At 46.2% G+C, this 26727-nt stretch overlaps 1 protein-coding gene across 3 annotated transcripts in view; it reads right to left on the bottom strand.

Moving 5' to 3' along the window:
- Nucleotides 1-921: 921 nt before the first annotated feature.
- NWD1 (NACHT and WD repeat domain containing 1) overlaps nt 922-26727 on the bottom strand; it is a 78491-nt gene continuing 52685 nt past the window's right edge. For all 3 annotated transcript variants that reach the window (XM_069217120.1, XM_069217119.1, XM_069217121.1), the window contains 2 exons: nt 24783-24888; nt 922-3280 (listed from right to left, as the gene is read on the bottom strand). In XM_069217120.1, coding sequence (XP_069073221.1) covers nt 3000-3280; nt 24783-24888 — 387 coding nt within the window. In that variant the 3' untranslated portion in view covers nt 922-2999. The remainder of the gene's footprint in view (nt 3281-24782; nt 24889-26727) is intronic.

Here is a 26727-nt window from a genome sequence, read left to right as displayed (position 1 = left end):
AGGCGGCAAACCCTTGTCACCCTCCTTCGCGGAAGTATATTAGAACATCGTCAAACACATAACTGCCAAGTGACCTCACGTAATGTGTGGTAACGTCGGCCAGTCCTGTTATATATTTTTTTATTTTTTCAGGCAGCGTCACACTCCATGCCAGGTTGTGTACTTTTGCTTTTCACATTGTAAACACTGGCTCCTAACTCTCAGCCTGATCACAGTTGTTGACCAGTGAACCAGGACTGAGCAAGAGTGTCACTCATGACACAGGTTCACTTTGCAGCCGGTTCATGCACCTGGAAAGAGGAATGAATGTGCCCAGGGTTAAAAGTAAGTTTTGATTTTATTAGCCAAGTAGGGATCTTTATTGAGTACTCCCTTCAAAGTCAATAATTCGGGGGATACATTTCGTTTATATTTGGCAACTGTTTTATTGACAGCACTGGAACTGAATTCAAAAGTAACCAAGATATTGTTTTATCTGGTTGTGAGATAACATTGAAGACAATTGGGTCATTCAGTTCGAGCAATAACAATGCTGTGCCCTAGTCTGCAAGCTGATGCTGTGAGAAGTGTTTTGTGTACTAGATCCCTTTCTTGTGTGATTTTTCTTTGTTTTTAAGCTTTGGTCTTCCACCTTCTGCTACAGAAGAGAGCTTTCCTTCTCAGTGGCTTCTGCTGTAAAATCGATTGAATGTTTCTCTGAAATCCTCCTCCGAGAGACACAGTTCATTCCTCTTTCAGCACATGTAGGCAGGCACTCTTTCTCAGCGGGTTTCTTGTCCGATAACAACCAGGAGTTTGGATGTGTTGGAGGTTTGTGTTCATTAGTTGTTAGCTACAGGTTGGTATCAATGTTTCATATGTACTTCTCATCAGTTGCAGATTTTAACAAGTTCACAAAAGAAATGGAACAATCTCAAAATATAAGGTCGCATATTTATTTTTTACAAGTATAAATTGAAAATATAATTTATATATGTATGTAGACATAAATACTAAGCAAGCTGTATTTAGTGCCGATGAACCACCAATCCTTTAGCAGTTCCCCAGGCGTGTCAGTTCACCAGTTGTATTTCAGAAAATTCACCATAAGCTCAAATACAAAGGATAGCAGCAAAGACAGATTATAAAACAATAGCATCTAGCAAAAAGTATAAAATCGAGGTTCTTGTCACATAACTTTCACTGAATTACAATACAGGTTCAAATATACTGCACATATGCAGCGGCTGAGAGTTTAGTATTGTACTTTTATCGTTGTTCAGTGTTTGCAGGGGCTATGTACATTCTTGTAAGAACTCTCTGTTGTATTTTAGGTGAGTACATGTTGACATTTTGTTTATGTTTGCATATTTTGTGTGGTTTAATTCAATTTTACAATAAAGTTTGAACAAATAGAAATATTTAATCTTTAAAACCGCAAGCTGTGGTTTCTCAAGTTCTGCTGCTGTATAAATCCAACATACTGTTCAACACTTGTGCTGCAGCAATAAGTGTGTGAATGCGTGTTTATTGGCACACTTGTTATAAATAACATGTTTGTTTGGGCACCATTCAATTTTCACTCGCATGCAATGAATATAAAGCATAGTCCATTAAAGATTTATTTTACAGTTTTCAGAATGTTTGCTAATACAATGTGCTAATTGTGCATTTTTAGGTTTTTTGTTTTATACTTTCCAGAGCGATTGGCGTGCGGGTGGTATTTATAATCATATCTGTTGTGGAGGTCCTTGCTTCTGAAAGTCATACCAATCCTGCTTGATCTCTATGTAAAAAAGTTTTGACGCACGGTCATATTTATAAAAGACATCTGATGGTGCATCAGTTAAATTGAAGTATTATCAACTATTCTCTGAAAACATTCAACATATTTATATGAAGACAATCAGCATACTTAAATTTAATTATTGGACGCACTTGAATACAATCGGTGTATAAGGCTATATTGATCTTCAAGAATGTATATATAAATATTTTAATCTGGTATCAATGGCTAAAAATTGAGGACAGAAGTCCGAGTACAAGAAAGACATAAAGACACCAGTGTGTGTTTTTTTAAATCTCCTATATGCATTTGGTTTCCTAAAATGTTGAATCATCAGGAACACCAGAACTAAAACGTACCATGCCTGTTGTCTCAGTATCATTCATGTTTTTTCCCCCATCCCATAAATAAACACCGCAGTGGAACAGGTGGATGAGCCTTAGTGCACTAAGCGATAACGTTTCTAGTCTCATTCTTGTAGGAAAACATCAGTTGCTTCATTGATTAACCAAAATGTACAGCGAAGCCCCAGCCTGTGAAAGAGCAATCACCATTACCACGTGATCCCGTACGTGTAATGTCTATTTCTGGCATTCTTCGTACAAGGAACTGAAAAGAGCAAAGTCTCCTTATCTTGTCACCACATAACACTTTGCCAAAACAGCCAATGTACAAATCCCTTAGTCAACCCTGAGAGACGAGCTACTCATTGCTCCGCGCGGAGTACCAGTTTCGTACATAATGTGTGGTCTAGTAAGGTATGTTTCCTTAGCTGATGTCATATCTTTCCACTAATGCAGTCAACTTAGGGGAATAAAAATGGACTGGAAGACAGTTCTTGTAACCTTGTTTGGAATGAGAGTCTTCATCTATGAACAAAGGCGAATCTTGACTTAAAGCAATATCATACCCATCAATTTCACATGCTTGAATGTATTCTTTAAAACATATTACAATAAACATATAAACATGGCAACAAGGCCATAGTTACCGTGTAACAAAGAAAGTTTGGATGCATCCTTAATCGGTAAGTGCTTTTCCTTTTTTTCTTTAAATGTAACTAAGTGCCATGCAAAAACCAGACACCGAGAAACTTCAAGATGTCTTGCAGAACAATTATCTAATTGATCAACCAGTGACTGTAGGTCGAACTTCATCCGTATCCTCTCGCCAACTAACCCGAACTTCAGAGGGTACGAGGAAATTCCAGTCACTAGGCATCGCTATGCACAGTTTACACTATCAGACACGACTTGCTGCCCTGGTTCTGATTTTCTTTCTTCTGTTGTGCTTTGGAGCCTGTCGCATAGTTCTTGGCATGTTCCTCTTTCCTGGATCTCACCTCGCAGGTGGCACAAATATTCTGAAGAGGGTTGTGCTGAGTGCTAATAGTTTGAGGACTCTGGAATCTTTCTCTGATCACGTAGCCTAGTCTTGTGGTGGCAATAAGCCCCTCTGTCGTCGAGATAATTCGGCTAACACTTGCGTACACATACTGGACTGCAAGCAAGGCTCCTGGGGCAAGATAATAGAGTACAATAAAAAAAATAAAGTTAGCAAGCTCAGGTCATTGGAGGTTGTACTTTCCAACAAATACTTCTTTGTGGCAAGTCATCAGCAACTTCTATGTGTACCATTAATGCTGTTCATGGGTTGGGTTACAAAAGTGCATTGTCTTAAGTAGCAGGGGGTGTTTATTTGTAGTAGAAACTGACATAACTGCAAGCCAGCCCTAAAGCAAGGAGGCTCAATAAGGGTCCTTGCAACAGCCTGCAATAGAAGTTGTTCAAATAGTGCATAACAAATCAAATCGCTGTCTATGAAATAAAAATAAAAAAATGACTGAAATAGAAAACATAACGTTCTTCTAAAAAAAGGTGTTTGTGTATGGACTCTGATGGGATCAGTATTTTTTATTGATTCTGTATTTACATGGTTTTAACATTCTCAAGCACGCAGCGTCTAGTATTGTGGTAGGCACAGGTAGATTCTTGGGCGTGGAATGTTACGGAGGTTTATCATGAGAAGCTGTCACTGGGTAAGTGCAATCATCTTTTAGGGTAGGTGGGGGGGCTGCTGTGGACAGAGGTACGATTGGTGGATTGGTCTCCACACGATATTTCTGAAGTAATAAACTATCTGAGCGTGGTGCCCTTGACTTCTCTGATGACGAGGATGGGATTAGAATAGACCTGGTGTTATCAGAACCAGTGAACATTCAGTCGCTGCACAAAGGATGCCTCTGCGAGGGGTCGTGGTTTGGCCACCAAACAGAATGGCCGCCTGAGGACGATGCTCCACGCGCCGAGATAGATTTCAGCTACGGCGGGGGCAACACGAGCCTCAGGCAGCCTCACAACGGCTTCCCGGGACTGCGAGATACGCAGTCCGGGGAAATAACAGATTTCCCCAGTGAGATATGGTGGCCGCGACGGCATCGGACGCGGATCGCTGGAGGCCTTCGACAGCGCGGCCGACCCCGGCCTAAGGTGAGGGGCCTGCCCGCCGAAGGAAGTCCCCTCGGAAGCCTCGGAACCGCGACTGCGCTCTGAACAGCGCGGTCGAGGCCACCAGCAAAGAACAAGGCGTCGGGAGGCGTGGGGGTAAGTGGCAACGGAAGAGGGCCCCCCCACTCTCATCTCGATCTCTGTCTCCAAACTACCACCCACGGGCAGCGCTGCAAGCTCCGGCATATTACAACGATAGCAACGGCGCACGCTACTGGAGGACATCTTTGAGTCACAGGGCGTACGGGCCAAAAAGGCGACACCCCCAACCCCCCCCCCCCCCCCCCCAAGACACCCGTAGCGCGGAGAACGAACAGGCTTGAGGCTCACCCGAGGCCCACGATCGTGTGCCCGGTCACGGCATCAAACGAAGGGCACGAGAGAGAGCGGAGAATCAACGACGGATAAGTACTGCAGCCACACCCTGAACAAATAAAATAGAGGATAAAACTACCTACCTACGAGTAGCACTGAGAGTGAAACAAAAATCTCTTTGAACTATCTACCTTGTAACATAGCAGCGACGCAGCGGTCTAGAGAGGCATAACCTGAGACACATAGCCCCGAAGGCACCACTGCGTACAGTGCAATAATAGGAGGAAATTATAAGACCGACTGATCCCCGATTGCAACACAAAAACTTTGTTGTGAGAGGCCATCAATATACAGCCTCACAATAGAGCGCTAGGTGGCCATTACTAATGGGACCACCGACCTCCCACCCCCTCTCCCCCCTCCCCCGAGAGAGACGAAGTGGGGGACCATCACAAGGGGAACAAAGTGATTAGATACAGATGGGAAAGAGATGGAGCACCACCAGCAGAGAGGGCATGGAAGGGGTGAAATACTACAAAAGCGGTACAGGAGGACGGAATGGATAGACGAAGATAGCGAAGAAGTGAAATAACAGCAGCAAGACAGAGTGAAGTATATGTACGAGACAATCACTCACAACAGAAAGTCACAGAAACGGAGGGGTAGGAATCGATGTCCGACGGCAGTGTCACCCATCGTATCACAATAACAGTAAAAGTTCTGGCTCAACCTCCTACCCTCCCCTTTTTACGCCATAGATCCTATCTCTCAGATAATAACACTACCGCATGGAAGAGGCCCGAAGGCAGACCTCCATCTGTCACACAAATGGTGGCTGTCTTGGGGAATGGTCCATAACATCCTATGGATGACACGAAAGAAGAACAGAAGCGGCCCCCCACTGCCTACACAGCCTTTTAACTAGCCCGCATTTCACATCAATATTCCACCTCCTCTCCCAAGTCCAACTCCTACCTATAAGGACCACCCTCCTACAACAGATACGACCTCGACACCTCAACCTACAGAACAGGGGAAGGACGACCAGCAAGCTACGACCTCATCGTACCCACACAACAAAATCTATCACATAGAGCCTCCTACATTCCGGAAGAAATGCCCAACGGAAAGCTTTCAGGCAAGCCTTCCAGACAACTCCTGTTCTCAGAGGCTATCACACAATCGAAACCCATGACAACACAAATGGCAACACCAGGGCCAATGCCCACACCAACAGACCCTCCTGCCCCGGAAGCCACAGAACGTATACTACAGGAGATTGCCTCGGTGGGACGTCGTCTCGAGGCAATGGATCAGAAGATCACGGACTTAACCATAGCCTCTTCCTCCATCTGTGCAGATATAGCAGGTTTCAAGGACACAGCGGACGCCCTGGACCAACGCCTCACTACGGTGGAAGATCAAAAGGCGACACTGCCAGATCAGGAAATCGAATTACGATCCCTCTGAGCAAAGGTAACCGACTTGGAAGACCGGAGCCACCGAGACAACATACAGCTCTTCGGAATCCCAGAACGCAAAGAAGGATCTGACACCAAGGCCTTTCTACAGTCACTTCTGCCCGACCTCTTCGGTATTGAATTTTCACCACCACTAGAATTCGTAAGGGCGCACAGAATCGTACCACCACACAAGGCTACCTCCGACAAACCATGGCCCATCATAGCATGCTTTTTAAGACATGATCAGGTTCGACAGGTCCTATCAGCAGATAAAACACAAGGACCAGCCTCTTTGGACGGCCATGAGATCAGAGTAGATGCCGACTTCTCCAGGCTGGCGAATGAAAAGCGAAAAGCGTTCCTAGCCTTCAGACCGCAGCTCAGGAAACTAGACATCAAATATGGCCTTTTCGAACCCACAAGGATGTGGATCACCTATCGTGGTAAATCCAAAGACTTTACGGAACCGGAGGACCTCAGCTCATTTCTCAATGATCTTACCTCACACCCCATGGACGTTTCATCAGGACAAGAAGATCCGATGCCTCCCAGACCGGGAACAACCCCCCTGCTGCACTTTTACGAGCCCAGTCGCAACGGTCTTCCTCACACAAGAGAGGCAGAATGTATGACCGCCTTCCCAAGCCATAGGACAATCGTGACCAGGTGCTACAGGCAGTAATAGACCACACCCAGGACATGGGTAGGGACAAATCCCGCTCACCTCTGAAGCCTTCACTGGACAATCACTCAGATCATTGAACTCCGAGAATACTTAGAACACTGAAGGAACGAACCCTCATTTAGCAACCAACCTACTTTTCGTCGGACAGATAAGTGGCATGCCCAACTGTTCTGAACTAAAGTTGCATCATTGATGGGGAGGGGGCGGGGGGGTCCGAGAGTTTACCATCACCCCCGTCCATTATGGGATATCAGCTCTTAAAGAGTAATGTCTGTTTATCGGCTAGGAATTCCCTAATCAACCTCAGAGGTATAGCTGAGGCACTGTAGGAGGCTGGACTGGCTTGTAGTGAGTACCAAGGGGTACTTGCACCTTGCACCAGGCCCAGTTATCCCTTATTAGTGTATAGGGTGTCTAGCAGCTTAGGCTGATAGATAATGGTAGCTTAGCAAAGCAGCTCAGGCTGAACTAGGAGACGTGTGAAGCTACTACAGTACCACTTAGTGTCATATGCACAATATCATAAGAAAACACAATACACAGTTATACTAAAAATAAAGGTACTTTATTTTTATGACAATATGCCAAAGTATCTTAGAGTGTACCCTCAGTAAGAGGATAGGAAATATACACAAGATATATATACACAATAGCAAAAATATGCAGTATAGTCTTAGAAAACAGTGCAAACAATGTATAGTTACAATAGGATGCAATGGGGAAGCATAGGGATAGGGGCAACACAAACCATATACTCCAGAAGTGGAATGCGAACCACGAATGGACCCCAAACCTATGTGACCTTGTAGAGGGTCGCTGGGACTATTAGAAAATAGTGAGAGTTAGCAAAATAACCCACCCCAAGACCCTGAAAAGTGAGTGCAAAGTGCACCAAAGTTCCCCTAAGGACAAAATAGTCGTGTTAGAGGGAGAATGCAAGGAAAACACAAATCAGCAATGCAACAACGATGGATTCCTGTCTGAAGGTACCTGTGGAACAAGGGGACCAAGTCCAAAAGTCACAAGCAGCTCGGAGATGGGCAGATGCCCAAGAAATGCCAGCGGTTGGTGCAAAGAAGCTCTTACTAGGCTGAAGAACTGTGAATACTGCAGGAACGACAAGGACTAGAGACTTCCCCTTTGGAGGATGGATCCGCCACGCCTTGGAGAGTCGTGCAGAAGTGTTTTCCCGCCGGATGGACGCCAACAAGCCTTGCTACACGCAAATCGTGCGTTTGGCGTTTTTGGACGCTGCTGGGGCCCAGGAGGGACCAGGAGGTCGCAAATTGGACCTGCAGAGAGAGGGGACGTCGAGCAAGACAAAGAGCCCTCACTGAAGCAGGTAGCACCCGGAGAAGTGCCAGAAACAGGCACTACGAGGATGCGTGAAACGGTGCTCGCCGAAGTTGCACAAAGGAGTCCCACGTCGCCGGAGACCAACTTAGAAAGTCGTGCAATGCAGGTTAGAGTGCCGTGGACCCAGGCTTGGCTGTGCACGAAGGATTTCCGCCGGAAGTGCACAGGGGCCGGAGAAGCTTGCAAAGTCGCGGTTCCCAGCAATGCAGCCCAGCGAGGTGAGGCAAGGACTTACCTCCACCAAACTTGGGCTGAAGAGTCACTGGACTGTGGGGGTCACTTGGACGGTGTCGCTGGATTCGAGGGACCTCGCTCGTCGTGCTGAGAGGAGACCCAAGGGACCGGAGATGCAGCTTTTTGGTGCCTGCGGTTGCAGGGGGAAGATTCCGTCGACCCACGGGAGATTTCTTCGGAGCTTCTGGTGCAGAGAGGAGGCAGACTACCCCCACAGCATGCACAAGCAGGAAAACAGTCGAGAAGGCGGCAGGATCGGCGTTACAGAGTTGCAGTAGTCGTCTTTGCTACTATGTTGCAGGTTTGCAGGCTTCCAGCGCGGTCAGCGGTCGATTCCTTATCAGAAGGTGAAGAGGGAGATGCAGAGGAACTCGGCTGAGCTCATGCATTCGTTATCTAAAGTTTCCCCAGAGACAGAGACCCTAAATAGCCAGAAAAGAGGGTTTGGCTACCTAGGAGAGAGGAAAGGCTACTAACACCTGAAGGAGCCTATCACAAGGAGTCTCTGACGTCACCTGGTGGCACTGGCCACTCAGAGCAGTCCAGTGTGCCAGCAGCACCTCTGTTTCCAAGATGGCAGAGGTCTGGAGCACACTGGAGGAGCTCTGGACACCTCCCAGGGGAGGTGCAGGTCAGGGGAGTGGTCACTCCCCTTTCCTTTGTCCAGTTTCGCGCCAGAGCAGGGGCTAAGGGGTCCCTGAACCGGTGTAGACTGGCTTATGCAGAATTGGGCACCTCTGTGCCCAACAAAGCATTTCCAGAGGCTGGGGGAGGCTACTCCTCCCCTGCCTTCACACCATTTTCCAAAGGGAGAGGGTGTCACACCCTCTCTCAGAGGAAGTTCTTTGTTCTGCCATCCTGGGCCAGGCCTGGCTGGACCCCAGGAGGGCAGATGCCTGTCTGAGGGGTTGGCAGCAGCAGCAGCTGCAGAGAAACCCCAGGAAGGGCAGTCTGGCAGTACCAGGGTCTGTGCTACAGACCACTGGGATTATGGAATTGTACCAACAATGCCAGGATGGCATAGAGGGGGCAATTCCATGATCATAGACATGTTACATGGCCATATTCGGAGTTACCATGGTGAAGCTACATATAGGTAGTGACCTATATGTAGTGCACGCGTGTAATGGTGTCCCCGTACTCACAAAGTTCAGTGAATTGGCTCTGAACAATGTGGGGGCACCTTGGCTAGTGCCAGGGTGCCCTCACACTAAGTAACTTTGCACCTAACCTTTACCAGGTAAAGGTTAGACATATAGGTGACTTATAAGTTACTTAAGTGCAGTGTAAAATGGCTGTGAAATAACGTGGACGTTATTTCACTCAGGCTGCAGTGGCAGGCCTGTGTAAGAATTGTCAGAGCTCCCTATGGGTGGCAAAAGAAATGCTGCAGCCCATAGGGATCTCCTGGAACCCCAATACCCTGGGTACTTCAGTACCATATACTAGGGGATTATAAGGGTGTTCCAGTAAGCCAATGTAAATTGGTAAAAATGGTCACTAGCCTGTCAGTGACAATTTGGAAAGAAATGAGAGAGCATAACCACTGAGGTTCTGATTAGCAGAGCCTCAGTGAGACAGTTAGTCACTACACAGGTAACACATACAGGCACACTTATGAGCACTGGGGCCCTGGGTTACCAGGGTCCCAGTGACACATACAACTAAAACAACATATATACAGTGAAAAATGGGGGTAACATGCCAGGCAAGATGGTACTTTCCTACACAACCCCCCCCCAAACGAAGGACAATAAGACTAGCCATTACCTGATGAGTCTTCATTGTCTAAGTGGAAATATCTGGAGAGTCCATCTGCATTGGAGTGGCTACTCCCAGGTCTATGTTCCACTGTATAGTCCATTCCCTGTAGGGATATGGACCACCTCAACAATTTAGGATTTTCACCTTTCATTTGTTTTAGCCAAAGTAGAGGTTTGTGGTCTGTCTGAACAATGAAGTGAGTGCCAAACAGGTATGGCCTCAACTTCTTCAGAGCCCAGACCACAGCAAAGGCCTCCCTCTCAATGGCAGACCAACGCTTTTCTCTAGGGGTCAACCTTCTACTAATAAAAGCAACAGGTTGATCCTGGCCCTCAGAATTAAGTTGTGATAGGACTGCCCCTACTCCTAATTCAGATGCATCAGTTTGGACATAGAATTTTTTAGAGTAACAAGGGCTTTTCAGGACAGGTGCAGAGCACATGGCCTGCTTCAGCTCCTCAAAAGCTTTCTGACAGTTTGCTGTCCATAATACCTTTTTAGGCATTTTCTTGGATGTGAGGTCATTAAGAGGGGCTGCAATGGAGCCATAGTTCTTAATGAACCTCCTGTAATACCCAGTGAGGCCTAGGAAGGCTCTCACCTGAGTCTGAGTGGTAGGGGGAATCCAATCAATAATAGTTTGGATTTTCCCCTGAAGTGGTGCAATCTGTTCCCCACCAACAAGGTGTCCCAGATAAACCACCTTACCCTGCCCTATCTGGCACTTTGAAGCCTTGATAGTGAGGCCTGCCTTTTGCAGGGCCTCCAAAACTTTCCAAAGGTGGACCAGGTGGTCATCCCAGCTGGAGCTAAAGACAGCTATATCATCCAAATATGCTGCACTGAAAGCTTCCAGCCCTTGCAGGACTGTGTTCACCAACCTCTGAAAAGTGGCAGGTGCATTTTTCAAACCAAAAGGCATTACAGTAAACTGGTAATGTCCTCCAATGGTAGAAAATGCAGTCTTAGGTTTAGCATCTTCTGACATTTTGATCTGCCAATACCCTGCAGTCAAATCAAAAGTGCTTAGATACTTGGCAGATGCCAGTGTATCTATTAGCTCATCTGTCCTGGGTATAGGGTGAGCATCTGTTTTGGTTACCAAGTTGAGACCTCTATAGTCTACACAAAACCTCATTTCCTTCTTTCCATCTTTAGAATTGGGTTTTGGTACCAGTACCACAGGAGAAGCCCATGGACTGTCAGAGTGCTCAACCACTCCTAGTTCCAACATCTTCTGAACTTCTTGCTTTATGCAGTCCCTGACATGGTCAGGCTGCCTATAGATCTTACTTTTGACAGGTAAACTGTCTCCAGTATCTATAGTGTGCTCACACCAAGAAGTGGTGCCTGGCACAATGGAGAAGAGTTCTGAAAATTGTCCTAGGAGATTTATGCAATTATCTTTCTGCTCAGCAGTAAGACAATCAGCCAAAACTACCCCTTCCACAAGAGCATCTTGTTCTGTGGAAGAGAAGAGATCAGGTAGAGGATCACTGTCTTCTTCCTGTCCCTCATCTGTTGCCATGAGCAGGGTGAGATCAGCCCTGTCATAGTAGGGTTTCAGGCGGTTGACATGGAGCACCCTAAGGGGACTCCTGGCAGTGCCTAAGTCAACCAAGTAGGTGACTTCACCCTTCTTTTCAACAATTGTGTGTGGACCACTCCATTTATCTTGGAGTGCTCTTGGGGCCACAGGCTCCAAGACCCACACTTTCTGCCCTGGTTGGTACTGAACCAAAACAGCCTTCTGATCATGCCATTGCTTCTGGAGCTCTTGGCTGGCCTGAAGGTTTTTACTGGCCTTTTTCATGTACTCAGCCATCCTTGATCTGAGGCCAAGTACATAGTCCACAGTATCCTGCTTAGGAGCTTTTAAAGGTTGTTCCCAACCCTCCTTTACAAGTGTGAGTGGACCCCTAACAGGGTGTCCAAAAAGAAGTTCAAAGGGGCTGAAGCCCACTCCTTTCTGGGGTACCTCCCTGTAGGCAAAAAGGAGGCATGGTAGAAGGATATCCCATCTCCTGCGGAGTTTTTCAGGGAGTCCCATAATCATGCCTTTGAGAGTTTTATTAAATCTCTCCACCAGTCCATTTGTTTGTGGATGATAGGGTGTTGTGAACTTGTAAGTTACACCACACTCCTTCCACATGGCCTTTAAGTATGCAGACATGAAATTGCTTCCTCTGTCTGATACTACTTCCTTTGGGAAGCCCACCCTGGAAAATATTCCCAGGAGGGCCTTTGCCACTGCAGGAGCTGTAGTGGTCCTTAAAGGAATTGCTTCAGGATACCTTGTGGCATGGTCCACTACCACTAAGATAAACCTATTGCCTGAAGCAGTAGGAGGGTCAAGGGGGCCAACTATGTCAACCCCTACCCTTTCAAAGGGAACCCCAACCACAGGCAGTGGGATAAGGGGTGCCTTTGGAGTGCCACCTGTCTTGCCACTGGCTTGACAGGTTTCACAGGACTTACAAAATTCTTTTGTGTCCTCAGACATCCTAGGCCAATGAAACAGTGGTACCAATCTGTCCCAAGTTTTCATTTGACCCAGGTGCCCAGCTAAGGGAATGTCATGTGCCAGTGTTAGGAGGAACTTTCTGTACTCCTGAGGAATCACTAATCTCCTGGCAGCTCCAGGTTTAGGATCCCTATGCTCAGTGTACAAGAGGTTGTCCTCCCAGTAAACTCTGTGTGAGTCACTGACATCCCCATTAGCCTGTTTGACAGCTTGCTGTCTGAGACCCTCTAATGTGGGACAGGTTTGCTGTGCCACACTCAGCTCCTCTCTGGCAGGCCCCCCTTCACCCAAAAGCTCAGCAGTGTCTGCTTCCAGCTCCTCTGGTGTAGGTTCTGCACAGGGAGGGAATTCTTCTTCCTCAGAAGTAGAATCCACTGTAGAGGGAGGGATAGTAGGAAGTGGTTTGCTTCTACTAGCCCTAGCTTTAGGGAGCACTTGGTCCATTGTTCCAGGATCCAAGCTTCCCTGTCCTTTTTGCTTTTTGGCCTGAGCCCTTGTCAAAGCAAAAATATGCCCTGGGATGCCCAGCATTGCTGCATGGGCCTCCAACTCCACATCTGACCAAGCTGATGTCTCCAAATCGTTCCCTAATAGACAGTCTACAGGTAAATCTGAAGCTACCACAACTTTCTTTGGACCAGATACCCCCCCCCAGTTGAGATTTACAACAGCCATGGGGTGGCTTTGTGTTATGTTGTGAGCATCGGTTACTTGGTACTGGTGTCCAAGTATGTGTTGTTCAGGGTGCACCAGTTTCTCAATCACCATTGTGACACTGGCACCTGTGTCCCTGTAGGCCTGGACCTCAACACCATTTATTAGGGTTAGTTGCTTGTACTTCTCCAAGTTATGGGGGCAAGCAACCAAAGTGGCTAAGTCAATAGCCCCTTCAGAGACTAAAGTAGCCTCTGTGGTCTCCCTAATCAGACCAACCCCAACTAAATTACCAAAAGTGAGCCCAGCTACTCCCTTGGATTGGCTATTAGTAGGTTTGCTCCCACCACCACTGCTATTAGTAGGGACACTAGGTGTAGCAGTAGGGGTTGTAGTGGTAGGAGCTGTGGTGCCTTTCTTTGGACAACTGGGATCTGTTGTCCAATGGCCTTTTATCTTACATAAATAGCACCATGGTTTCTTTTCCTTGTTCTGATTAGAGGAGGGTTTGGGCCCACCACCCCCACCAGAGTGTTTTTGTGGGCCTGATGAAGACTCATTTTTAGATTTGTCCCCACCCTTGTCAGAAGACTTACCATCCTTCTTTTTGTTGCCATCTTTGTCACCCCCTGTATGAACTTTTCTGTTCACTCTTGTTCTGACCCATTTGTCTGCCTTCTTTCCCAATTCTTGGGGAGAGGTCAGATCAGAGTCCACCAAGTACTGGTGCAACAAATCAGACACACAATTATTAAGAATATGCTCTCTCAGGATTAAGTTATACAGGCTGTCATAATCAGTAACTTTACTGCCATGTAACCACCCCTCCAAGGCCTTCACTGCCTGGTCAATGAAATCAACCCAGTCTTGTGAAGACTCCTTTTTGGTATCTCTGAACTTGATCCTGTACTGTTCAGTGGTTAAGCCATAACCATCCAGGAGTGCATTCTTAAGAACTTGGAAATTGTTAGCATCATTTTCTTTTACAGTAAGGAGCCTATCCCTACCTTTTCCAGTAAATGATAGCCATAGGATAGCAGCCCACTGCCTTTGAGGGACATCCTGTACAGCACAGGCCCTCTCAAGTGCAGCAAACCACTTGTTAATGTCATCCCCCTCCTTGTAAGGGGGAACTATCTTATGCAGATTCCTGGAATCATGCTCTTTTGCAGGATGACTATGGGGAATACTGCTGCTGCCACCATGGGTATCTAAACCCATTTTCTGTCTTTCCCTCTCTATTTCTAAAGACTGTCTATCCAAATCCAGCTGTTGCTTCTTGAGCTTCAGTCTGGTTTGCTCCACTCTCAATCTATTGAGCTCCCTTTCCAACAATCTGTCATCAGGGTGGGTGGGAGGGACATTTCTAGATACAGAGGTATGATGGGAATGAACAGAAGGAGACCTGTCCCTTACAGAGGGCACCCTAACAGCTTGGCTACCAGTATAATGTGAGAGCACATCATCAGTATGATGTGATTCCACCTCTGTACCAACTATGCTAGACTGTCTAGTAATGGGCAGGCTGAGAAGTTTCTTTCCTGAACCTTTTCCTGGGGGAGTCCCTGGATCAGATTGAGAACCATTAGCTACTTTTTCTACAGATTGGGCACTTATGGCCTTATCCTGTACTCTAAGCATATTAATTAACAGTTCTAAAGAAGGATTCTTCCCTCCACTCAAACCTCTCTCTATGCAGAGACTCCTTGCTCCTTTCCAGCTAAGGTGATCATATGCAAGTTTGGACAGTTCAACTTTTTGGCCTGTGCCAGACATTTTTTAGAGAGAGTTAAAGTGATAGACAAAGAGAAAAAAGTTTTCAGAACTTTTTGGAAAGACAGAAAAAAACTTTTTAAACTTTTAAGAACTTTTTGAAAGTTTAGAAGTACTTTTCAGCACTTAGAAAAGAGTGAAAAGAGGAAATGCAAAACTTTTTGGCTATGTGTATATACACTGACCTTGTTTTGTATATTTTTCTCTTATGAAAAGTACAATGACAAGAGTGGTAAGTAGTCTCAAAGCACTTATCCCACCACTGCACAACCAATGTAGGAGGCTGGACTGGCTTGTAGTGAGTACCAAGGGGTACTTGCACCTTGCACCAGGCCCAGGTATCCCTTATTAGTGTATAGGGTGTCTAGCAGCTTAGGCTGATAGATAATGGTAGCTTAGCAAAGCAGCTCAGGCTGAACTAGGAGACGTGTGAAGCTACTACAGTACCACTTAGTGTCATATGCACAATATCATAAGAAAACACAATACACAGTTATACTAAAAATAAAGGTACTTTATTTTTATGACAATATGCCAAAGTATCTTAGAGTGTACCCTCAGTAAGAGGATAGGAAATATACACAAGATATATATACACAATAGCAAAAATATGCAGTATAGTCTTAGAAAACAGTGCAAACAATGTATAGTTACAATAGGATGCAATGGGGAAGCATAGGGATAGGGGCAACACAAACCATATACTCCAGAAGTGGAATGCGAACCACGAATGGACCCCAAACCTATGTGACCTTGTAGAGGGTCGCTGGGACTATTAGAAAATAGTGAGAGTTAGCAAAATAACCCACCCCAAGACCCTGAAAAGTGAGTGCAAAGTGCACCAAAGTTCCCCTAAGGACAAAATAGTCGTGTTAGAGGGAGAATGCAAGGAAAACACAAATCAGCAATGCAACAACGATGGATTCCTGTCTGAAGGTACCTGTGGAACAAGGGGACCAAGTCCAAAAGTCACAAGCAGCTCGGAGATGGGCAGATGCCCAAGAAATGCCAGCGGTTGGTGCAAAGAAGCTCTTACTAGGCTGAAGAACTGTGAATACTGCAGGAACGACAAGGACTAGAGACTTCCCCTTTGGAGGATGGATCCGCCACGCCTTGGAGAGTCGTGCAGAAGTGTTTTCCCGCCGGATGGACGCCAACAAGCCTTGCTACACGCAAATCGTGCGTTTGGCGTTTTTGGACGCTGCTGGGGCCCAGGAGGGACCAGGAGGTCGCAAATTGGACCTGCAGAGAGAGGGGACGTCGAGCAAGACAAAGAGCCCTCACTGAAGCAGGTAGCACCCGGAGAAGTGCCAGAAACAGGCACTACGAGGATGCGTGAAACGGTGCTCGCCGAAGTTGCACAAAGGAGTCCCACGTCGCCGGAGACCAACTTAGAAAGTCGTGCAATGCAGGTTAGAGTGCCGTGGACCCAGGCTTGGCTGTGCACGAAGGATTTCCGCCGGAAGTGCACAGGGGCCGGAGAAGCTTGCAAAGTCGCGGTTCCCAGCAATGCAGCCCAGCGAGGTGAGGCAAGGACTTACCTCCACCAAACTTGGGCTGAAGAGTCACTGGACTGTGGGGGTCACTTGGACGGTGTCGCTGGATTCGAGGGACCTCGCTCGTCGTGCTGAGAGGAGACCCAAGGGACCGGAGATGCAGCTTTTTGGTGCCTGCGGTTGCAGGGGGAAGATTCCGTCGACCCACGGGAGATTTCTTCGGAGCTTCTGGTGCAGAGAGGAGGCAGACTACCCCCACAGCATGCACAAGCAGGAAAACAGTCGAGAAGGCGGCAGGATCGGCGTTACAGAGTTGCAGTAGTCGTCTTTGCTACTATGTTGCAGGTTTGCAGGCTTCCAGCGCGGTCAGCGGTCGATTCCTTATCAGAAGGTGAAGAGGGAGATGCAGAGGAACTCGGCTGAGCTCATGCATTCGTTATCTAAAGTTTCCCCAGAGACAGAGACCCTAAATAGCCAGAAAAGAGGGTTTGGCTACCTAGGAGAGAGGAAAGGCTACTAACACCTGAAGGAGCCTATCACAAGGAGTCTCTGACGTCACCTGGTGGCACTGGCCACTCAGAGCAGTCCAGTGTGCCAGCAGCACCTCTGTTTCCAAGATGGCAGAGGTCTGGAGCACACTGGAGGAGCTCTGGACACCTCCCAGGGGAGGTGCAGGTCAGGGGAGTGGTCACTCCCCTTTCCTTTGTCCAGTTTCGCGCCAGAGCAGGGGCTAAGGGGTCCCTGAACCGGTGTAGACTGGCTTATGCAGAATTGGGCACCTCTGTGCCCAACAAAGCATTTCCAGAGGCTGGGGGAGGCTACTCCTCCCCTGCCTTCACACCATTTTCCAAAGGGAGAGGGTGTCACACCCTCTCTCAGAGGAAGTTCTTTGTTCTGCCATCCTGGGCCAGGCCTGGCTGGACCCCAGGAGGGCAGATGCCTGTCTGAGGGGTTGGCAGCAGCAGCAGCTGCAGAGAAACCCCAGGAAGGGCAGTCTGGCAGTACCAGGGTCTGTGCTACAGACCACTGGGATTATGGAATTGTACCAACAATGCCAGGATGGCATAGAGGGGGCAATTCCATGATCATAGACATGTTACATGGCCATATTCGGAGTTACCATGGTGAAGCTACATATAGGTAGTGACCTATATGTAGTGCACGCGTGTAATGGTGTCCCCGTACTCACAAAGTTCAGTGAATTGGCTCTGAACAATGTGGGGGCACCTTGGCTAGTGCCAGGGTGCCCTCACACTAAGTAACTTTGCACCTAACCTTTACCAGGTAAAGGTTAGACATATAGGTGACTTATAAGTTACTTAAGTGCAGTGTAAAATGGCTGTGAAATAACGTGGACGTTATTTCACTCAGGCTGCAGTGGCAGGCCTGTGTAAGAATTGTCAGAGCTCCCTATGGGTGGCAAAAGAAATGCTGCAGCCCATAGGGATCTCCTGGAACCCCAATACCCTGGGTACTTCAGTACCATATACTAGGGGATTATAAGGGTGTTCCAGTAAGCCAATGTAAATTGGTAAAAATGGTCACTAGCCTGTCAGTGACAATTTGGAAAGAAATGAGAGAGCATAACCACTGAGGTTCTGATTAGCAGAGCCTCAGTGAGACAGTTAGTCACTACACAGGTAACACATACAGGCACACTTATGAGCACTGGGGCCCTGGGTTACCAGGGTCCCAGTGACACATACAACTAAAACAACATATATACAGTGAAAAATGGGGGTAACATGCCAGGCAAGATGGTACTTTCCTACAGGCACCCACACAGATCTTTAGAGACAACCCTGAAGGATGTCAAAACTGTTCTAAATGCATCATTTTAAACCCTATACTCAGCTTTAAACATGCATGATCAGGTCTTCTTCAACACCTATCCCCCACGTTCTTCTGCTTCTAAACCTGGACTCCTTTATATTCAAACCCCAGTGATATCATTATCATTAACTATCTATACCCGCACCACGCAACACATAACACATTGAGGCTGACTACTGACCCCTCCCAAAATCATTGAAGAAACACTGAAATAACCCCCATCATATCTACATTTCATAATAATACTCCCTCGGGGTGCGGACTCCACAGGTACGAACCCGCAGGTTAACAGACAGCAGGTTTTCTTTTTCCCTCCCTTTTGTTCTTTTTTTAGGTCTTTCTCTCACTTTTTATTCATTAGTGCATAAGTTCTTCATCTCTCCGATTTAGGAGCCTTTCAACCTTACTTCTAATTTTATAACTCCTACTCATTGCCCCTGGTGACCGAGGGACCCAGACACATCTTGTCTTGCCCCTTATATTAAACCATCCCCCCATTACACATCCCTGAATAGCTAGTATCTGTATAATATTCTCCCCCCGTGCACCTCACCACACATTACAGATACATTATATGGAATACACCTCATCCACATGGCACCCATGGGAACGACAACACCGCTCACAATCGTCTCCTGGAATGTCCATGGTATGACCAACTATGTCAAACGACAGAAAGTACTATCCTATTTACGCTCTAAACATGCGGATATTGCCCTGTTACAGGAAACACACCTTGACTCAGCAGAATCTGAAAAACTTCATAGAGACTGGGTTGGTAAAGTACTCTATAGCGGTAAACCGCCTGTATCTGACGGAACGCAGGGTACTGAGAGGAAATGCGGGGTGGCAATTCTCATACATCGCTCACTGCAATTCCGGCTGCCTAAAACATGGCACGACCCGGAAGGTCGTTATGTCGGAGCCAAAATCAGGATAGGTCTTTCCACGATCTGCATAGGTTCAATATACGCCCCAATAGGCTCCAAGCACACTTTCTTTCTCTCTCTTAATCAACTGCTCACACAGATTGGCGCTTCTCAATATGTACTGGGTGGAGACTGGAACATTGTACAAGATGCTATCCTTGATCGCACAAGCGGCCTTGACGCAGGCAATAACTCAGATAGGGCCCTACTCCACGACGTCCTTTCCGACCACGGCTTGTTAGACTGCTGGCGCTTATTACACCCCTCAGACCACCAATACACCTTTCTCTCTCCAGTCCATGGAACCCAATCACGATTAGACTACTTTATGATCGACCTGAGACTGATACAATCGATAAAACTGACGGATATCCTTGCGGCCGCACTATCGGACTACTCCCCGGTCCTACTAACGCTGGAACTAGGAGTGATCAGTCCCGGCCGTAAACCATGGCGCCTCCCCAATTCCAGATATAGAACCCCAAAAGGAAAGGAGCAACTTAAAACCCACTTAACCATCTATCTAAAAGATAACAAAGGCTCGGTATCCTCACCCCAACTCCTATGGGCGGCAGCAAAGTCAACCATCAGAGGTCAGCTAATGTGAGACGCCGCCATTGCCAACGCCCAAAAGAGAGATCAACAGGCCAACCTAGAAGACAGGATAGCCCATGCAACCAGGGAATATACACGAACCCCCACTCCATCCAATCGCCGCCATCTTGAACAAGCTAAAATGGAACTCAACTCCCTATATACCTTGCGGGCAGAATATGCATTGCAAAGGTTAAAGGGCTGCCATTATGAACACGGCGAAAAAGCAGGACGTCTACTAGCCGCCCAACTACACCAAAGAGAAATTACATTAGCCATACCAGCACTCACTGACCGAAATAACGACCTCCTCACGCACCCACAAGCAATTGCGAATGAATTCAGCAGCTATTACCAAGCCCTATACACCCCAGAAACAGTAGAAGCCATTGACCACCTGAACACCTTCCTACAAAGAGCAGATATACCCTGTCTTTCGACAGAAGGTAGGGCACTCCTAGAAGGTGATATTAGCAAGATAGAAATTCAACAGGCGATAGCCAATCTATCGTACCACAAAGCCCCCGGGGAAGACGGCTTTACGTCCAAATTCTATAAATGGTCCAGGACAAATACAGTGGAAACCCTATACAACGCTTTCCAGGGAGCGGACCGCACGGGATCCCTATATCCTATCTCCAACAAAGCCACTATCACAGTTTTACCCAAACCAGGAAGAGACCCACTTCTTTGTGTGGAGCTACCGTCCCATATCACTACTTAATGGAGACACCAAAATCTTAGCAGCGATATTAGCTACCCGACTTTAAAAAGTCATCCCCTCTCTGATCCATCATACCCAGGTGGGCTTTGTGCCAGGCCCCTCATCAAGGAATCACCTCCGTACGCTATTCCATACCATATGGACAGCACGAGATTCACAGGAAGAATCCCTTGCGCTCTCATTGGATGCAGAGAAGGCATTCAACCCCATAGAATGGTGGTATCTTTTTGAAATTTTAAAATGCTTCGGACTAGGGACTAACTTTATTAATGGAATACGACTACTCTATGATTCCCCGACAGCTCAGGTGAACTGTGGAGGGTTCCTATCTGACACCTTCCCGATCTCCAGAGGAACACGACAGGGCTGCCCACTATCCCCACTATTATTCTTATTAGCTGTCGAACCCCTTGCAGCGGTAATTAGGAACTCCAATGTAATATCAGGAATCCCAGTCCCGGGCGGATGTTCCACCATTTATCGATACGCAGATGATATCCTACTCACGCTCACCGACCTATCCAATTCCCTACCAGCTCTTAAACAGATATTGACAGAATTTGAGCAACTTTCGGGCTATCGGATAAACTGGGATAAAAGCGAGGCCCTCCCCTTATCTCCTGTAACAACCAGCTCCTCCCTACAAGGTCTGCCGGTTAAATGGAAACACGCACAGCTCTGTTACTTAGGTATTAATATAAATAGAGGCCTAGAAAACATAGTGACAGACAACTTAAACCCCTTAATCAATAACATGAAACGAGACTTTGAGAAATGGAAAAAATTAGGATTCTTCATGTGGGGTAGAGTACAGGCGGTGAGAATGGTAACCCTCCCAAGATTTTTATACGTGCTGGGTATGCTCCCTTTATACATACCATTAACCCTCCTCCGAGAGATAGACCATTGCATTCGCGCCTTTGTCTGGGGATCCATGCGCCCACGACTGCCCAGAGCCACGTTATTAGCATGACGTGAATTTGGAGGTTTGAATCTCCCTTCCATAGAACACTATTCTTCAGCATTACACCTATCACAGATGACCCTCCTACTCCCGAATGTGCGGGACCCGCCACTCTGGGTAGCAGTGGAAAGGGCAGTTACAGGAGTTCCTCACGAACTGCAGATACTATACAACACGGACATGCTGGACCAACGAACTACCGACCCCATGATAGGGGCCATGAGGAAATCTTGGCGACAGGCGCACCACTCCCTGAAAATATACCCATATCTCCATGACAGAGCCCCCCTATGGGGCAATAAAGGACTCCAGATAGGAGGTAAGACCATCCACTGGCGGGAATGGTATCAAAAAGGCATCATAAGGATTGACCAACTCATCTCTGGAGACAATTGGAAGACGTTCAAGGAGCTACAGGGCGAATTTGACTACCCCGATCACTATTCATGGCGCTATCTACAGTTGCAACACTGTCTGATACAGCGACTAGGACGATCACCTGGCAATTAACAAATTCACCAATACTCCAATACCTAGAAACATGGGGCCAAATGAAAGGGGCTGTTTCAGGGCTACAGATGGAGCTGAATCGACACCTTTTCTCGCTACCACTACTCAACTCTCTTAGAGAAAAATGGCAAACCCGACTACAGAAAGATTATGACCTAGAAGACTGGGCTGAATTAATTGAGGCTAGAGACCGAGGAGCCCGTGAGGCTCACCTGAAATTCTGCCTTTTCAAGACTCTACGTGACTGGTATTGGACCCCCCAGAAACTATGCAAGGCACGACTTCTACCCCACGCATCCTGTTGGAGATGCCCCAACAAACATTGCGACCTTACCCACATCTTACATGATTGTACTGCTATACAACCCTTCTGGCGGGCGATAGGACACACTCTTGGAGAGGTATTGCCCTTACCGCCAACGCTCACAACATCCCTCATACTCCTACACGATACAGGTGAATTACAACATCTTGCACAACCCCAAAGCCGACTATTGCATACTGCACTAGCCACAGCCAAATTATATATCCTCAGACATTGGCGGGCGGTGGCACCTCCCTCCCAGGAATAATGGATTGGCGCAATGTACCAGGCAGCCTCCCACGAATGCCTACAAGATAAAACTGATATATTCCTACAAACATGGTCACCCTTCCTACCTAATCTGATGACCTAGGTATATCCTGTGAAAGACCACTATAACCATTTAAATTATGCAAACACAAACCAATGCCCACACATTAATATATATAACATAACCTTCAACTATACTGTACCCTCTTTTTATATTGTCCTATCATCCCTAGTAAATCATCATTATTATCATCCCTGACTACATCTAGGTCGCCTTATCCCCTTCAACCCCCTCCCTTTGCCCCCCTCCCCTTCTGTCGGTCACCACTGCTCCGAGCACCACTGCCGCCATAGCGGTCCCCATTATCTTTCTTTCTATTAGTGTTATTATCATCATAATGGATATTATTACCCCTATCGCCCTTTATATCTATCTTTCTCTACCTAGGAATAATCTCATTGTTATGCTTTTCAACATTATTTACCCAATTAAGTTGAATACCCCTTAATCAATCATTAATCATGGATACACTCCCGTAGGTGGCGGCAGGACATCTTATTATCAATATACTAACACGTATCACGAACAATCACTCCATATATTAGAATAGCACAACACGAATATCTCGATCAATGTTTCCTCAATAGAAAACACCCCAATTTCTTACCTACGTATCAGTACTCATTGAGTCTTTCTTGTCCTCTCTGTAAAACTAACCTCCCTATGAGTCCCTGAGTTCCTTGAGGAAGGGAATACTACTAGAAACAGACACGAATGCTCCCACACCGACCCATCTCTGTTAAAAATGTACACCATGTCACAGAGAGGCTATTATACTAAATACCCGTCAATGGCACCTGTTAATACAATATAATATAATAGTAATATGCTGCAGTTAATCTATGATATGGATATACCCAACACTTATGGCTGTATACCCTTTATAGATGAAGTTCAAGCAGTCTGAAGATTGATACATTTTATTTGTTTGGAGACATGAGACCACTATGCTATTAATACTGGCTCTTAAATGTGATTATTAATGCTGGGACAAGGCACGTTTTTCTGTGTTTGATATACTTGTATACAACGATTATAGACTGTAAAGGCGGAGTACCCCCAAAGGCGGGAGGAATTTTGTTAACTTATCCTTTGTACATGACTTGTGTTACGAAATATGAATAATGACTATAATAATAATAAAAAATTATAACACAAAAAAAAGGATGCCTCTGCAACACATATCCTTTGTCTTATTGTGCTAACTCCACTGCTAAAGGCTCAGTGTATAGGTTCAGAATGTTTTCCTAAATACGGATTGTCTGATAAAGGGAGTTAGCACTGAATCAAATCACAAATTTTCTGGGAAATCTGTCTTTTTCGGTGTTTACACATGAAAAGCAGATGGAATACATGCATGGACAAATACACAGAAATTGATGTACAAATGCCAACTTCACAGTCACTCCCCATTCCATGGGCCACAAGCCGTAAAGGTGTAGCAATAATCTGCTTGTAATTATTGCATCCCAGATCATCAGTACTTCTGTCTGATGTATTATCACACCCATTGTCAGACAGGACTGATGCCTAGCTAGGGAGCAGGGAAGCGCTGAACAGCAAGCGAGAGCACATGAATGCCGTTCAGGGTTGTTTGCAATAAGGCAGGTCATAAGCAGGTCCTTGTCTGGAGTTCAAGTTGGAGCTGCTCAGTCATCCCACCCTGGCCACCTTGAGGTTTGTTTACTGCTTCACCGGGCCTGAATGATATTGACTGGAGGCCAGGATAATATTCGGTTCTGGGCCTGTACAGTTAGAATTGTTTTGACATTTATGTCTGTGCGCAGTCATATTTATAGTCCTAAAGTGCTGCATTTCACTCCACACACCTTCCCAAGCCAGCACTTGTTCATGCACACACATGATGGATATCCCATCCGCCTTAATATTAATACAAGTGCATTAGATCCTACAGCACAGAGAGAGAAATCATGGAATAATTTTGGTTGAGGTGTGTATGCATATATATTTTTGGTTGAGTGTGTTTCGATATTTTGTCCTTTAATAATCCTACCCTTTTTCCTACATTTATAGTAAAAAATATGATTGTTACTCACCACTCGAAACTTCCCAAACTTTGATGGCCCTGTCCTTTGCACCTGTGAAGATGTACTTGTCATCTACAGAAAAGCACGCACATTGGACACCTTGGAAAAAGAAACCCTATCAAGGACGACAAAAATAACCCTATTAAAATCTGCCTCATTACTTTGAAGATGTTAAAATTGTACACCTCTCTAAAATTGTACACCTCTCCACAAACACAGGATACCTCTATCAAGTCATCCCATCACATGTCTTTGTGAGACCCCGTCCAGCACCATACTCTCCAGCAACTGATGCAGCGCTGCCTTTAAGTACTTGGCCACCACCGCGCGCGCCTCTTTATAAACGTATCCATCACCATGCCTCTTTATAACTTCATCAATCACCGCAGGTCTTTATAACCCCATCCATCACCACGCCTCTTAATAAACTCATCCATCACCACGCCTTTTAATAAACTCATCCATCACCACGCCTCTTAATAACCTCATCCATCACCACGTCTCTTAACAACCTCATCCATCACCATCTCTTAAACTCATCTATCACCACATCTCTTAATAACCTCATCCATCACTACGTCTCTTAATAAACTCATCCATCACCATGCCTCTTAATAAACTCAACCATCACCACGTCTCTTAAACTTATCCATCACCACGTCTCTTAAACTCATCCATCACCACGTCTCTTAATAACCTCATCCATCACCACGCCTCATAATAAACTCATCCATCACCATACCTCTTAATAAACTCATCCATCACCACGTCTCTTAATCAACTTATCCAACACCACGTCTCTTAAACTCATCCATCACCATGTCTCTTAGTAAACTCATCCATCACCACGCCTCTTAATAACCTCATCCATCACCACGCCTCTTAATAAACTCATCCATCACCATGCCTCTTAATAAACTCATCCATCACCACGTCTCTTAATAACCTCATCCATCACCATGTCTCTTAATAACCTCCTCCATCACCACGTTTCTTAATAAACTCATCCATTACCATGTCTCTTAATAAACGTATCCATCACACGTCTTTTAATAAACTCATCCATCACCATGCCTCTTAATAAACTTATCCATCACCACGTCTCTTAATAACCTCATCCACCACCACGTCTCTTAATAACCTCATCCATCACCACGTTTCTTAATAAACTCATCCATTACCACGTCTCTTAATAAACTCATCCATCACCACGTCTCTTAATAAACTCATCCATCACCACGTCTCTTAATAAACTCATCCATTACCACGTCTCTTAATAAACTCATCCATCACCATGCCTCTTAATAAACTCATCCATCACCATGTCTCTTAAACTCATCCATCACCACGTCTCTTAATAACCTCATCCATCACCACGTCTCTTAATAAACTCATCCATCACCACGTCTCTTAATAAACTCATCCATCACCACATCTCTTAATAAACTCATCCATCAGCATGTCTCTTAATAAACTCATCCATCACCATGTCTCTACAGAGTCGCCCAGCGTCTTCTGTAGTTCCTCCAGCACTATCTCTCTGCACTTGGACACCACTGTGCCTCTGTGATCTCGGCCAGCTCCATGCATCACCTGTAGTCATTAATTGTTGTGTTTCCCAATCAACTCTTCGGCTTCGTAAGAACTCAGGCAATGTGTTGACTCCCAATGAATTCATCCAGGGTCATGCCTCAATAAGAGCTTGTCCAGCAACGTGCCTGCTATGACTTCTTCTAGCGCTCTAACTCACTCATAAGTGGTTCAATGCTGTGTCTAATAGCTCACCCAACAGTAGTCTTCTATAACGACTCATCCAACAAGATGTCTCTCTAGTAACTCCTCTGGGACCATGCCTTTCTGTACAGCACCCTGCTTCTTTATGACCTCACCTAGCACCTTGCCTATTTATGATCTCATTCATCACCTTACCTCTCTATGAACTTATCCAGCACCT

The sequence above is a fragment of the Pleurodeles waltl genome, chromosome 12 (assembly GCF_031143425.1).
Source record: "Pleurodeles waltl isolate 20211129_DDA chromosome 12, aPleWal1.hap1.20221129, whole genome shotgun sequence".
Taxonomy (NCBI): Eukaryota; Metazoa; Chordata; class Amphibia; order Caudata; family Salamandridae; genus Pleurodeles; species Pleurodeles waltl.
The sequence above is the reverse complement of the archived record's forward strand: the minus strand, read 5'-3'. Positions and strand labels throughout refer to the sequence as shown.